Here is a 13,224-nt window from a genome sequence, read left to right as displayed (position 1 = left end):
GACAATTTGGAAAACGACTTTATCTAATTTCTTTGGTCAAAATAATGTTTTAAAATGATTTTTATTTTGGGATTCGTAATAGCACAATAGTTTTCACCGTATTACAGGTTTTTTTTTGTCGGCAATGACTTTGTATTCTTGTATCTAATTGTAGTTTTCAGTATAGAGTGTAGCTGTACTCTTTGGCATGTTATTTCTTATAAGGGTATTTATGGTTCATGTAGAAAAAAGTTCTGTAACTTCATTCATTTTTATACCTTAGTATCTTTTTCTTCAGTAGCAATTTTCTGTCTTAGTGGAAGCAGCGCAATGTCCTGAAGCAGTTCTTGTTGAGCTCAAGTCTCCACTATGGTTAGGAACTGTAGAATTTAACTAGCAGTTAAGTATTTGTACCAAAAATGTGAGATAGGTCTGCTTTGAATTCCGTATGTGAACAAATACTGAACTCCCCACACAAAGATGGTTGTTTTTCAACTGAGGCTTATGCCCAAAGCAGATTAGTAGTCTATAGTGAAATAGTTTTTAATTGGAAGATTATAGCTTGCCAAAGGGAAAAAAAAAAACCAACCAACAAAACAACCCCCAACCCCAAAACTGTCAAGAGTCTGAATATTTGCTGTGCATGTTACATGTATTCATTTATAGTTTCTGTAGGTTATAGTAAGGACTTTGTACCTAGTTTTACCAGATCCCAGAGAAGTACTCCAACTACTAGCTTGGGAAGACGTCTCCATCTCTATTGAGTAGGAGGTGATGGGCATGACGAGCATGATCAAGAAGTCAGTTTTGTCACCATGCAAAGTAAACCCCCTTGAAATACGAGCTGTTCGCATAATGTGCTCCCATCTTTTCAGTTCCATTTCTGTTGGCAGTCCTGTACCACCATTCCTACCATCTCTACCTTTAATGAAATTCTAATTCATACTGTCATTTCCTTTCACCTTCATCATAGTTTTCACAATTGGAGTCTTTGGCTGACTTTTTGTAAAATATGTAAGTAGAGTATGTCTATCTTTTGTCTTTTTAGGGAAGAATCCCACAAACTAAAAGGGGACGTCTCTGAGGATTTGCTATTTAATTACCATAACTTTGCATGCACAAATGAAGTCAATGTCAGTCAGTGAGTCTGTCTCCCTTATACACATACGAACAATTCCTATTTTTTGTTATTAAATGCATTTGTGTTTCAGTTTACAGTAAGGAGAGTGTGTGTGTATACACAGTGTTTTCAATAATTGCTGTACTGCTGGACCTCAATTATTTCTTTATTAAACTGTACTTAATCTGTTGAACATTTTTCATTCTTTGAAATCATATCTTACATAAGTCCCTAAACTGCTTTTTTCAATAGCTGATAAATTCTTGATATAATATCAGATTATTCTTTTTGGTCCTCTGAAGCCACGAATCTTCCACTCTGAAATGTGCCCTGTGCTGTGGCAGTGCAGATTGCAATGTGATATTTGCACTGCCATCCCTGGAATCATGGAGGGGCATCAAGTAAATGTATTTTTCTTATACAGGGCTAACTATGTAGAGAAATAAAAAAAATGAATGAATGGACAAGTGAAAACTTGCAAATTTGACTAACTTTTAAGAGAAAAATTGATTAATTCTCCCACAGATATGTCCGCTGTCTAGCCCAGTCAGGGTCTAGTGTGGTTGTAATGTCACCATCAGGGTGGGAGAGTTGAGAATCCAGAGAACTTAAATTACATAAGGTTTTAGCTGATCTTACCTGGAAGTTCTCATTACACTACCAGTTTGCAAACTACAGTTTTCTGGAACTTATAAATGCTGAAAACACTTTCAGCTTCAACATACTTAGTTGTGCAGGACTAGTAAATACATTTTTTTTCTTCTGTAACTTTAAAAAAGCCACCTCATTAAGTTTCTGTTGAAAGTCTGCAGAGTGGTTGTGGAAGAGTTTAACAGATGTAAGATGATTTTACTTTTTAAATACTATCAACTTGCTGGTATGCTTTTCTTGTTCATACTCCTATATTTTAACTTCTCTTTCATACTGGAGTAATTTCAGTGCATAAATAGATGTTGTGGATCAGGAATGCTTTCTCTTGTAAAACGCCTTGCACTCTTGCAGTAAAATGAAGAGGAATGTACTTGCGTAGATAACGTCAATGTGTAAAAGGCATGATGTTGTTTCTGAATTACGTGGATGATGTGCAGGCAAATAGCACCATCCTCTGGCATTATAATACTAGTTAAGAATTAAACCTGAAATTGCTGTCTGTTATTTTTGGAAATTCAATATAATTGTAATAGAATGTACATATTGTACTTTCAGTTTTACATACTCATTTTGGGCCAAGGCTTTAACAGAAATTCTGGTAATTTGCATGGACTCTGTGTATTCTGTTCAATTAAGTGACTGGCTAAAGGGGATATCTTTTTAGGGTTATCCTGCCCGTAGTGCTGACTCTGCTCTTTACATGACCATTTATGGTAGGAAGTTGCACTTCAGAAATATCAGACCGAGCTTTTTCTAAATCTCAGTGAAAGACAATTCACAGTCATTTAAGAAAAATTCGTTGAATTAGAAAACACCACCAACGACTTATGGTTGTGTATGTGTGGGGGAGTAAAGGTGCTGTTACAGAACAACTGCAAATGTCTAATAAATTATTTTTACAGCGGATCGTAGCTTCAGTTACGGATTGAGAAGGGGCATCGTTGGCATTGCTAGAGTGCAAAGCAATACACCTCCCCCAAATAAGGTTTCAGTAGTTCCAGGATGAGCTGTACTGAGTTACGATTATGTGAAGGACTGGATTTTAGTCCATTTAACTGTAAGCAGTAGGCAAGAGAAATACCACAGGAACATTCTTTTCAAAAACTTGACAGATGAGAAAGTTGCTGTTTTGATTGTTGTGAATTCCTATTGGACCTTTACGTTTTTACGTATCAGAAACATCAAAAGGAGGCAGCTGATATTTGTGTAATCTCTCGAAGAAAACAGACACCCCCCTAGTCCGCCTTTCTGTACAGCAGATCTCCGTTCTTTTACACGGGAAGTGTTGGCTTAGTGAAACTGGAAACCTTGAGATTTCTACTCCAGTGACAGTGCCTTTCTTTCCCCTAATATATTAACTGTGAATGTAAACCAGATCAATTATCCGTGTTTCTGGAAGGACCATACCAACGTCTACATAGAGAGCTGACCTATGTGTTCCTTTGCTGATGTGTATTGCTTAAACATAACTTCTTAGGGGTAGATGCTGACTGGAATGTTGTAGCAAGCATCCAGATATTGAGACATACAAGTTTAATTTGCTAAAACACTGAATGCTCACAGCTGTAATAGAGGTCAGTAAAGAGTTTTATGTAAAAATACATATTTTACCATTCTCCGAGACATTAGGTTTCTGTGGGACATCAGATATTCTAAATTAAATGATCACCATTCAATGGAATGATTGCAATAAAGAGTCACAAAGAAAAAAATAGCTTTGATACATAACATTAATTTTGTGCTGTTTGAGTATTTGAATACATGTAATTTGAGTAAGTTCTGATGGCCAGGAGAATTCCATGGGAAGGTGTTTGTTTTAGTCAAGAAGAGCAAGAGAATGCAGCAGTAGCTGGGTGCTGTATTCTGTATCGTTTGGCTTCAGTCAGGGAGGAAGTGTTGATGGCAAGAGAAATGGTGAGACTCCAGAAATTTTGGCTGAGTTCCAGGCAGGAAAGAAAATGTGTTATTGCCTTGTTACAACACATTCCACCACATCCACTTCAACCTGATGTAATGTCAGTGTCTGTGTCCTTCTCATACTCTGATTTGTTTAGTCATGTTCAAATTTCTTTGTTTAATTCCTGTTTGTGCCCTAAACACAACGTTTCCTCATGTCGTTCCACGTTTTTTCATTGCAGTACCATTTTTCCACTTTCTCATTGCAAATCCCTCATCTAGCCATTCCTAGTTTCCCACCTATTTTCCAGTCATTGGCCAGGATTATTTTCCATGTTCATTTTTTTTCCACTCATATTTTGTGTTCATTTTCAGTTCTGATCCTCTTCTGCTTCCTTTGTTCGTGTTTAGCTCTGCGTGTAACTTCTCACTAAGTATGCGGACTCTTACTTTCTCCTTCCCCTTACATGCAGTTTTTCCCCAAGTTAGGCTGACTCTCGTTTCATCTTCTCTGCTTTATTGATATTTGTTCTTGTAGTCATTGTCTGATAGTCTGCTTGCTTGATAGTCTTGCTGCTTGCCAATGCTTGCTATACTATTGTTTTTTTCTCTTGCCCCCCAGTTTTGTATACTTTGAATGAGAAAGTCACTGTTTTGATTGTTGTGAATTCCTATTGGACCTTTACATTTTCTCTTGCCCCCCAGTTTTGTATACTTTGATGAATGAGAAAGTCGCTATTTTGATTGTTGTGAATTCCTATTGGACCTTTACATTTTTACGTATCAGAAACATCAAAAGGAGGCAGCTGATGTTTGTGTAATCTCTAGAAGAAATGCTCACTATACTGTTGTTTTTTTTCTTTTGCCCCCCAGTTTTGTTTACTTTTTATGATTATCTGAGGCAGATTCACACCTCCAGTTTACCGATGCGATAGGAAACTACGGAGAACACAGGAGAGGTAGGATTTGCTTTCAAGTGACACAACAGAGTCCAGCCTGGTCAAAACCAGCCACAGCAGCTACATATTGATGAAGTATTTTGGGGATTTAGTTGTTAAAACTTAAGCCATAAGAGCATGTGCAAACGGTTTTCTAAGGCCAGGTTGAGTGGATTTTCAGAAGGTGAAAAGATTACTTGAAGGGTTTAACTTCTGCAAATATTATTTTCTTCAGGTGCCATTTTTGAAAGTAAACCATTCTGTCTGATCTTTTCTCTTCCAGTTTCCCTGTTCTCCCTGTCTTGAAGGAAAAAAAAGTCAGCCCCCAGGCAGGTACCTCACTCGAACAAATTAATTTTTGGACTAAAGAGTTCAACTTGCTGAAAGTTGCAAGCATTGAAAGTAAAGCCTGAGCAATGAGAAGTGGCAGCTGACTGTAACAGGTGAGGCTGCCGACCCTTCTGACTGTGCCTACTGCACATCCAGTTGTTGCAGCTGCATGTAGTGAAGCAAACTATTTCTGGAACTTCAGTCTTGGGCTGGCAAGTTGTTGTGCTGTTTGTGTGATGTGGGCCACAGAGAACTGGCCCCATGTTGGAGATACTCAGGAATATCACTCACTAGCCTGCTGTATCCCTCCTCCCTCCTGCTGTATCAAACCTTAGAAACAAAACAAAAAATTCTTGCAGTCAGGTGGGACTAGACATTTTTATTTTCAGCGTTTTTCAGTGAAAATGCCTACTCCCAGTTTCATGAAAAAAGAAAAGTCATATTCACCATCTGAAACTTTGCAGAGAAGGTAATAGTTATAACAACAAGACGAAGCTACCTGGAAAACCCCTGACTGTGGTTTCTATTAGGAAATAACCTTTCTTTTATAAAGAAAAATTTAGTGTTCTTGTTTGGAGAATTGTTTTCAGTAGTGTCTTTAGAATGGCTGTGTCTCAGCAGTGGTGCTGTGGATGTTTGGTAGCACCCATTTGTATATTGCGGTCCATAGTAGCATAATGTCTTGCATTTTCCTAAAAGTAAGTACATTGAACTGGTATAACTTAACTACTAAAGTAACATTTTATTTTGAAACTTTTTCACGTGGCATTTTTATTAGCGCTAGGGGGTGTTTCTTTGCTATCAGAGGTGCTCCTTGGAGGGCTGCTGGTGCTTCTAGGTTCATAGAAGAGAGGGAGAGACTTTTCTAAATAATTTAATTTTTCCTTTCCCAGGTGTCCGATGTTGCTTTATATATAAGCAACGTATATATAAGAAAGGATTTCTGTATGTAGAATTTACTTCTTATGCATGCAGCAGACTTTGTCACTGATCTGTGACATCCAAAGAAATTTAAGGGATGAGTACATGGCAACTGATATGCAGGCACAATGTTTTACAGGTTAGCAAACTCTGTTTTTAGGAATTTAGGAAATCTGGGATGTTACAAGTTCAGTAGTCATGCAAGTTGCTGCCGTGTCCTACAGCATTTTGTAGAATTTGAGTGTTAAATAATTCAGTAGAATTATTTAAAAAATAAAAATTGTCAAATTAAAGATACACTACAGAAAATTAGTTTATATTTCCTTATGTTATTGTTTTTTGTATGTGCTGTGAAATTTGAAGGGAGAAAACTACAATTCCACTGTTTTAAGGCAAATAATAGTTATTAATTAAAGGCTAGAAGCTTGCAAGGCTTATAGCATAAATATAGGGTATAACCAGTTTGAAATTTGTTAGCTGGGATATGATACAGTCAGAATTTTGAAACAGCTGATTACAATTATGGATGGATGTATTAGATGTTAATATAAACTCGCGTGTGGGCAGACTGGTGATACATGCTTCTGAGCATGAAATTGTATGTAGACAGGCTGGCATCTCTGCATCTGGCTGTCTCATGGGTAGTCCATATTTGGAGTATTTTCACAATTGTGGGGCCTTAAAATTAGTTTTAAGTCATAGCGCAGCATATAGGAAGGGAATAATTATCTTGATAGAGGCCTCAGTTATTAAATCTGCTTTTCAGACAGAACTGTGCCTTATCTGTGCTTCTGTAACTAAAACACTCAATGGTTGCACTGCCAGTAGTGCCTGCTACGTTTTTTAATCAGTGAGTCACGAAACGTACGTGGAACAAGCTCATGACATGGTGCACAAAACCAGTGCGCTGTCTTTTCTTCTTTTATGCAGTTGGTGGCTGTTGCTGTATGATTAGTAAACAAAGGTGTAAGTGGCTTGCTTGTGGTTATATAGAAAGTCTGTAGCAGAGTAGGGGATGCAACCCGTATCTTCTAGATCAGAAGACATGGTGTTACATGTATATTTTTGCATGGCACTGCTGGTTTAGACAGCACTAGGAGGACCTGCTTAAATAAATTAATTTGGTCTATTAAGTGTCAATAGCCTCTAGGCTCCCCAGCCCCATTAAAAATTGAAATAGTATGCAGCCTTCTTTAAGTGCTCATACCACTCCTGAAAATAGAAGAATTAATATAAACCAAGTAAAAATTTCAAAAGCATGTAAATGATGTAAAGCTTTAAAGAAAAAGAAACTGCAATGGCCACAGTTAATTAGCACATAATTCCCTTGGAGGTGCATTCCTTTGCCAGTGCTGATACACTGCTAGTAGTTGTTTTGTGTGTAGACATGGATTTATTTAAATGGGATTGCCATCTGAAAAAGCACAGACTGAGGACATGCCTAACATACTGGCATTCTTCCTTTCTTGTTTTTCAAGCTGAATTCAGACATATTAAATATTCTGGGTCATCCTGTCAGAAGCAGGCTTCTCTGTGCCGCGGTGTAACTGAGCTTAAAGTTTTGGTGCCATTTTGCAGTTTGATGAGAGGAAGACGAATTGGGAGGAGAAGCCTCTGTGTATAGGAATCGAAAACAGTGGCAATTTGTTTCTATTGTTGAAAAGGTGTGGCCATTTGAATGAAGTCAGTGTGGATTTAAATACCCAGTGCTAGGATGCATTTCTGTAAATGCGCCGGGATCTCTGCTTCACTGGGTATCAACATGTCTTGCTTGAGGTGGTGGTTGTTTAACAGGCTCCTGTTTGTTTTGTGCGCCTCTAAACTACTGGGAACAGAGCAGACTGACAATCAACTCTTCCAAGTACTGAAACGTAGCTTCTATACCTCCAACAGAGTTGGAGAAAAGACCAATTTTTATCTTCCTGTTACGTTCATTGTAAGTACATAAAGGAACAAAAACTGAAAAAAAAAACTTTTCACGCCTGTTGCGTGTGATAAAGAAGCCAGAATAATCTTTCGGTGTGTTTGTTTAAATCTTTACAGGTACTCCTTACAACCGTTTTTACAAAGGAAATCCAAAATCTAGGGAGTTGCTTACAGCAAAGGAAGATGACTGACTATATCCATACACTTTTGCTGTTCCAGCTTGGACACCCAGAGAGACTTTTAATTTTTAAAGACTATCCCTATGTTGTATTTGCTTCCTGTGTATATGTGTGTCTGTCCTGTTTACCAGTCTGCAAATACTTTATTGTGCCATCAGATTTTGGGGTTGTGCTTTTAATAATTTTGAAGTTACAGCAGGTGTCCTTAGTAATACTTTTTGACTAACTCAAAAGGTCTTTAAGTCGGAAGACCAACTGGCAGTCACTGGAAAGGTAAAGGCAAATAGAAGAATCATAAAGGGAAGAGATCTTTGGTTATCAAGTTGTTATGCACTGCCATGGTTGTACTGGAGTAACATCAGTGCAGGTCTGTCTGTTCCCTTTGGTATTGACAATGTCCCCAGTGGCCAGTTCAGCTTAAACCACGACATAGGCTCATCCTAATTTAACACTGAGACACGGTTCATCAGTGCATGTTTTGTTTTGTAATACTGTTTGACTTGTAGGTACTCTGTCATCAGTCTGGTATAAATACCGATTATCCGTCTGAAAACTACTTTGCTTAAAACAGGCTAGAAGTTTTGGTTTTTAAACATTCTGAATTGTGACAACTATCATGCTGATAAGCCTTTGCGTTGTTATAATTTACGAATGTATACTTTCTGTTTTCATGGAAGGGAAGTTTCTTTTAGTTTTTCTAGTGTTAGTGAACTGCCAGAATTTTTATGGGGTGTCCTCTTCAGTAAAATCACTTGCTCTGCAATTTGACAGCATTGGCCAACTGATGCGTTTACTTGCATGTAATCCGCTCTTATTTTGTGCTCTTTGCAATGCTACACAGTGAAATGTAGCAAGGAGGTCTTGGGGCTTCTTTAGGAGTTTGTGAAAGATATATCTGTCTTTGTTTTTATTTTACGTGTACTCTTGATTTAGGAAACGTATTGTCATTGAATTGCTTAGGTATGTGTTTAAGAATGTCCAAATGGCAGTAGGCATGAAGAATTTTGTGAAGCCTTTCTTGGCAAAAACTTATATATCCTATGTATCCTTTCCCCTCCACAGGTTAATTTTCCTCACAGCTGCTCTTGTCCTAATCAGATTGGGATTACTGCTCCTACACTTTTTCCGGTTTTGTAGTGCACTTCAGTTGCCATAGGATACTCTGCTTGTTTATTAAGAAGCGTTTTAAGAATTGTATCAGCACTGTGCATTTACTTCCTTTTAGTTCCAAGGTGCAGTTTAAGGATTTGCATACTATCTGTTAAGCGCTGAATAGCTTTTGTTTTGCCTGCTAAAGCAGATAAGAATTTATCATGCAGTTTTCTCTGGTGCCCTATAGATTAGATAGTAAAATCTTTCCCGGTCTTGTGTCCTTTGTAATGAAAACCATAATTATTAATCTTTAATGGTACCTGCAGTGCACAAAAGGCAGACTTGTTCCTTATCTCAAATGCTCTGTGTGATTTTTATTGTACTTGGTTATAAAAACATTAGAAGTCAAAATTATATTTGACACTTCTGTCAGTAATGTAACTAATAATTCTTGCGTTGTCTGTGCATCTATTTGAATACCACCATTCCAGCATTGTCTTCTACGGCTTGGTTTGTCTTTATATGATGCTGGTCTGCTTCCTCGCTCCACCTATGCTGAAGTATTAGTGCTTTAGAAAAATAAATAAAGGAAAAACCACCTAAACCGTCAGTGCTGTCAATGAACAATGACTTTACTTTCTCTTGCTCTTTGTAATTTTATTTTTGTATCTTCTTTCAAGTTTTAGTGTTTCCTAATCTCTAGTATTAAATTTCTGTTGTCAAATACTTTATTTGTTGAATATATTTTGTCTCCTTGTACATTTAACTTTGGATGAGTGTCAGACACCCCACAGTATTTGTGCGGAGTGAAGCTTAATTTCTAAATCGATTAGAGAAGATGTATTTTGTAAAACCTTTGACTTTGGGTCTTGGATCATATGTAGCCAATATTGTTAATAGACTGCAAGTTATTTTCAAGTTATATGATATGAATTGTTATCTTAGTTTCTTTCAACTAATCTTATTTCAATTTCATTGTGGTTTTTGTAATTATTAGTTCCTAGCAGCCAGATTTCAAACATGGTATTTTCTGAGAATTAACTGTAATTCAGCTTTCAAATCACAGGTGAAGCATTCATGTTTAACTGGCAGTTGAAAGTGATGGCTGCTTGAAAATTGTTAGAATCGAAGTGGAAAAAAGTACCAAGTTGGCAACAGAAGTAATGTAATTTTTACTGTAACTCAAGTGATTAACTACTTATTAGAAAAATGCTTTCGGTGATCTGTGTAGGAGCTTGAAGATGAAACAAAATCTTTGTACTTAACTAGGAGTCCTTGTCTGAGAATTTTATATTCTGAATCTTTACTATTTGTCTGTCAGTTACATACTTTTTGAATATTGCGAATCATGATTTCTGCTGTTGCCTTTATTTCTCTTACTGTTTTTCATTATTTACAGTGTACTTGGTTTGCAACTATTAATAATACATATAAAGTCTACTTCTTCCAGAGATTTCCAGGTGGCATATAAATAAAATGAGTATCAGCAGATAAGACAAATGAGGGAGATAAAGACCAAGTCATCAGTTAAATTAGAATGTCTCAATCTATAGTATGGTTGTTTAGAAAAAGTTGTGCAACAGCTTTTTTGGTATGCTGTCATAGACATGTCTGGGGCATTCTGTTTCCTTAACTGAAATCTTCAGCAGCCTTCATCACAACTTTATATATAACCTGCAGACCATTACGATTCTGTGGTCTTAAAGGTGTAGCCATCATACCTTAGAATGCAATAAAGAGTTAACCTAAATGAGTGGGACCAAATGACTCCAACAGTTCATCTGACAGTAGGAATCTAAAGTACTTTAAAGATTAACTTGTTATTCAAAGTAAGTATTCACATCACTCTGACTATCCAAACTGGCTATTACTGGAAGGCTGGTGGCATATTTCTGGTTTTCAGATATGTCTGTAGGTGAAGATTTTTTTAAAAACTTGCAGGTTAGTTCTGAATCCAGGTGGTTGTTTTGTTTCCCCGTGTGCATAACATCCTTCAGAACACAAGGTACAGCCACTGTCACTCACACTGTAAAGCTGGAAGTCTTTCTCCTTGAAGAGAGAAGGGATCATAACATACTGAAGAGGGAAGTGTGGAAAGAAAAGAGCTAGTGTACTACTTTTATTTAAACCCTCCCCAGAGTAAATTTTTTTTTTTTTTTTACAGCTTGACAAAAACTAGTAGCACTGTAGTGCTATTAGTGGTGAAAATGTAGTTTCTCAAAATTAAGAGTGAACCTTACTGTAATTGTGTTTTTGTTTAAGTTATGGTAAAAATTGATACCTTTAAAGTAATTAAGTTTCTCAGTTGTGGTAATTATTTCTAAGTAACCATTATATTAGCTAGCTTTTGGGTATTGCTTGGCTTCTTTGCCATAATTCAGCATGAGACCACTCTCTTTGCAGGTTTCAGGGAAGACCTCATAGCCAACACAAAGCTTTTGCTGCTGCTAGCAGTACCTGGGGTAGACACATTTTTTTTGCCTTACAGTAGCCTTGAAGCTCAATAATGTCGAGGCAGAAGAAAACCTCTAAATAAGAATTAACCTAATGAGCTAATGAGCAGCTGCAAAGTGTTTCTTCATCCTTATATTTCATGAAGTGCTTCCAGCATCCTGCAGAACTGCTGCGAGTAAAGCTCTTGAATGGTGTAGGTGTCATGAATGGTTGGAAATACAGATGAGATTTGCACAGTAAAAGTATAACTGTTTGTAGATTATATTGAATAAATATGTAATATGTGCAAGGAAGACACTGAAGTGTGAGAATGCATCATCACAGACTGGTACCTTTGGATTGAAGAGAAGTAATGTAACTTGTTAAACTTTATATATAACACCTGTTAGTCACAACCTTAAGTTCAAACTTACTTTTTGTCTATTACTAGGAAAAACAAGGGATTCCCAGTCAGCCAGAATGGAATCTGAAATTGTGCCAAAAGTTACCAAAATGACAGTGTCTGGAAAGAAACAATCTATGGGATTTGAAGTTCCATGGTAAGCCAAGCCCTCCTACATCAAGGTACATCAGCAGCTCTTCTTTCAGACTGATGCACCTGTAGCAAGTTTTCTTCTTCTTTTTTCTATTTTTACAGCAGTTTTAGTGTCACTCTCCAGAACTAACCATCTCAGCTTCTTGTTTGACTCAGAATTACTTTCAGAAGATGGTACCTCACGTTTTGAGTTTAACAAATCCTTTCACTATGAATAGAGCAGAGAGATATCAGCTAGTCAGATAATTTAAACATCCGCTTCATAGAATACTGAACTTTCTTGGGGTTCGTTTATTTTAAATTTAGTTCTCTAAGTGGAATTATGAAATCAATAAATCTTAACTGTAATTGCTTGTTCTTCAAAGGAAGTAATGCATTTAAGAATAATTTATGGCAAAAACAATCACTTATGGCTAAACTTTGCCTTCCTCTGCAGCTTTTATTAACTTTAACAGGTGTCCAGGGTACAACTGTTGTAGAGAAGAAATTGCTCCCTCCGTATGCTTTAGCTAAATTAGAGTGGTTGAGTAGTAGTTCTAATTTCATCCTTACTTGGAACTGTTGGGGGGATGTCTTGTGAGAGCATGAAAACAGACATCTGGATCCAGAGGCTACCTACAGCAGTAGCCAGCAGTGAATACTTAAAAAAGTGTATAAGGACAGGGCATGTGTGTTGGGAATACAGTCTGTGAAATGTCATTACATGTCGCTTTCTGTGGCTCCCCACTTTTTTGGGGGTTTTGGGTTTGGGTTTTTTTTTTTTTTTTGGATTAGGCTGTTTCTATCAAGAATGGTTAATGGATTTTTCTTACTTCGATGTGCTTGTTCTGGTTTTGAACCCAGTCTTTTAATAGCTACCTAATCTGTGGCAAGAAATTCCATAGTTCATCCTCAGGAAAAAAATTTGCAAGTGTAAGCAGTGCCCACCTCATCCCTCAGTGTTTGTAGTTCTGATCTGGAAAGCATTTTTAGGAGTAAGAGGGCAGCATGGTCTTTATTTTACAATATCTTGTGCATGTTTGATAACTGAGTGGAGAGCAAGGAGTTGCATCTGCTTAGTCTCTTAAGCACATCTAATACAAGGTGTGACGCTGATGTCATTATTCCCTTTCTACTACTAAATGCTATTGCTAAGAGACATCACTTCCATTCAGCCACTTAAGGTCCAAATGAAAAATTTCTGGGCCTTTCAAAATCTTCTTT

At 37.1% G+C, this 13,224-nt stretch overlaps 1 protein-coding gene across 1 annotated transcript in view; it reads left to right on the top strand.

The window, feature by feature from the left end:
• The window catches only part of HBS1L (HBS1-like translational GTPase), a 64,110-nt gene that overhangs the window by 25,737 nt on the left and 25,149 nt on the right, over nucleotides 1-13,224 (top strand). Inside the window, exon 5 of the mRNA XM_009882326.1 lies at nucleotides 11,917-12,025. Within this exon, the coding sequence (XP_009880628.1) occupies nucleotides 11,917-12,025 (109 nt within the window). The remainder of the gene's footprint in view (nucleotides 1-11,916; nucleotides 12,026-13,224) is intronic.

The sequence above is a fragment of the Charadrius vociferus genome, unplaced genomic scaffold (assembly GCF_000708025.1).
Source record: "Charadrius vociferus isolate BGI_N301 unplaced genomic scaffold, ASM70802v2 scaffold13, whole genome shotgun sequence".
In the NCBI taxonomy this organism is placed as follows: domain Eukaryota; kingdom Metazoa; phylum Chordata; class Aves; order Charadriiformes; family Charadriidae; genus Charadrius; species Charadrius vociferus.
This window is presented reverse-complemented; position numbering and strand designations above follow the sequence as displayed.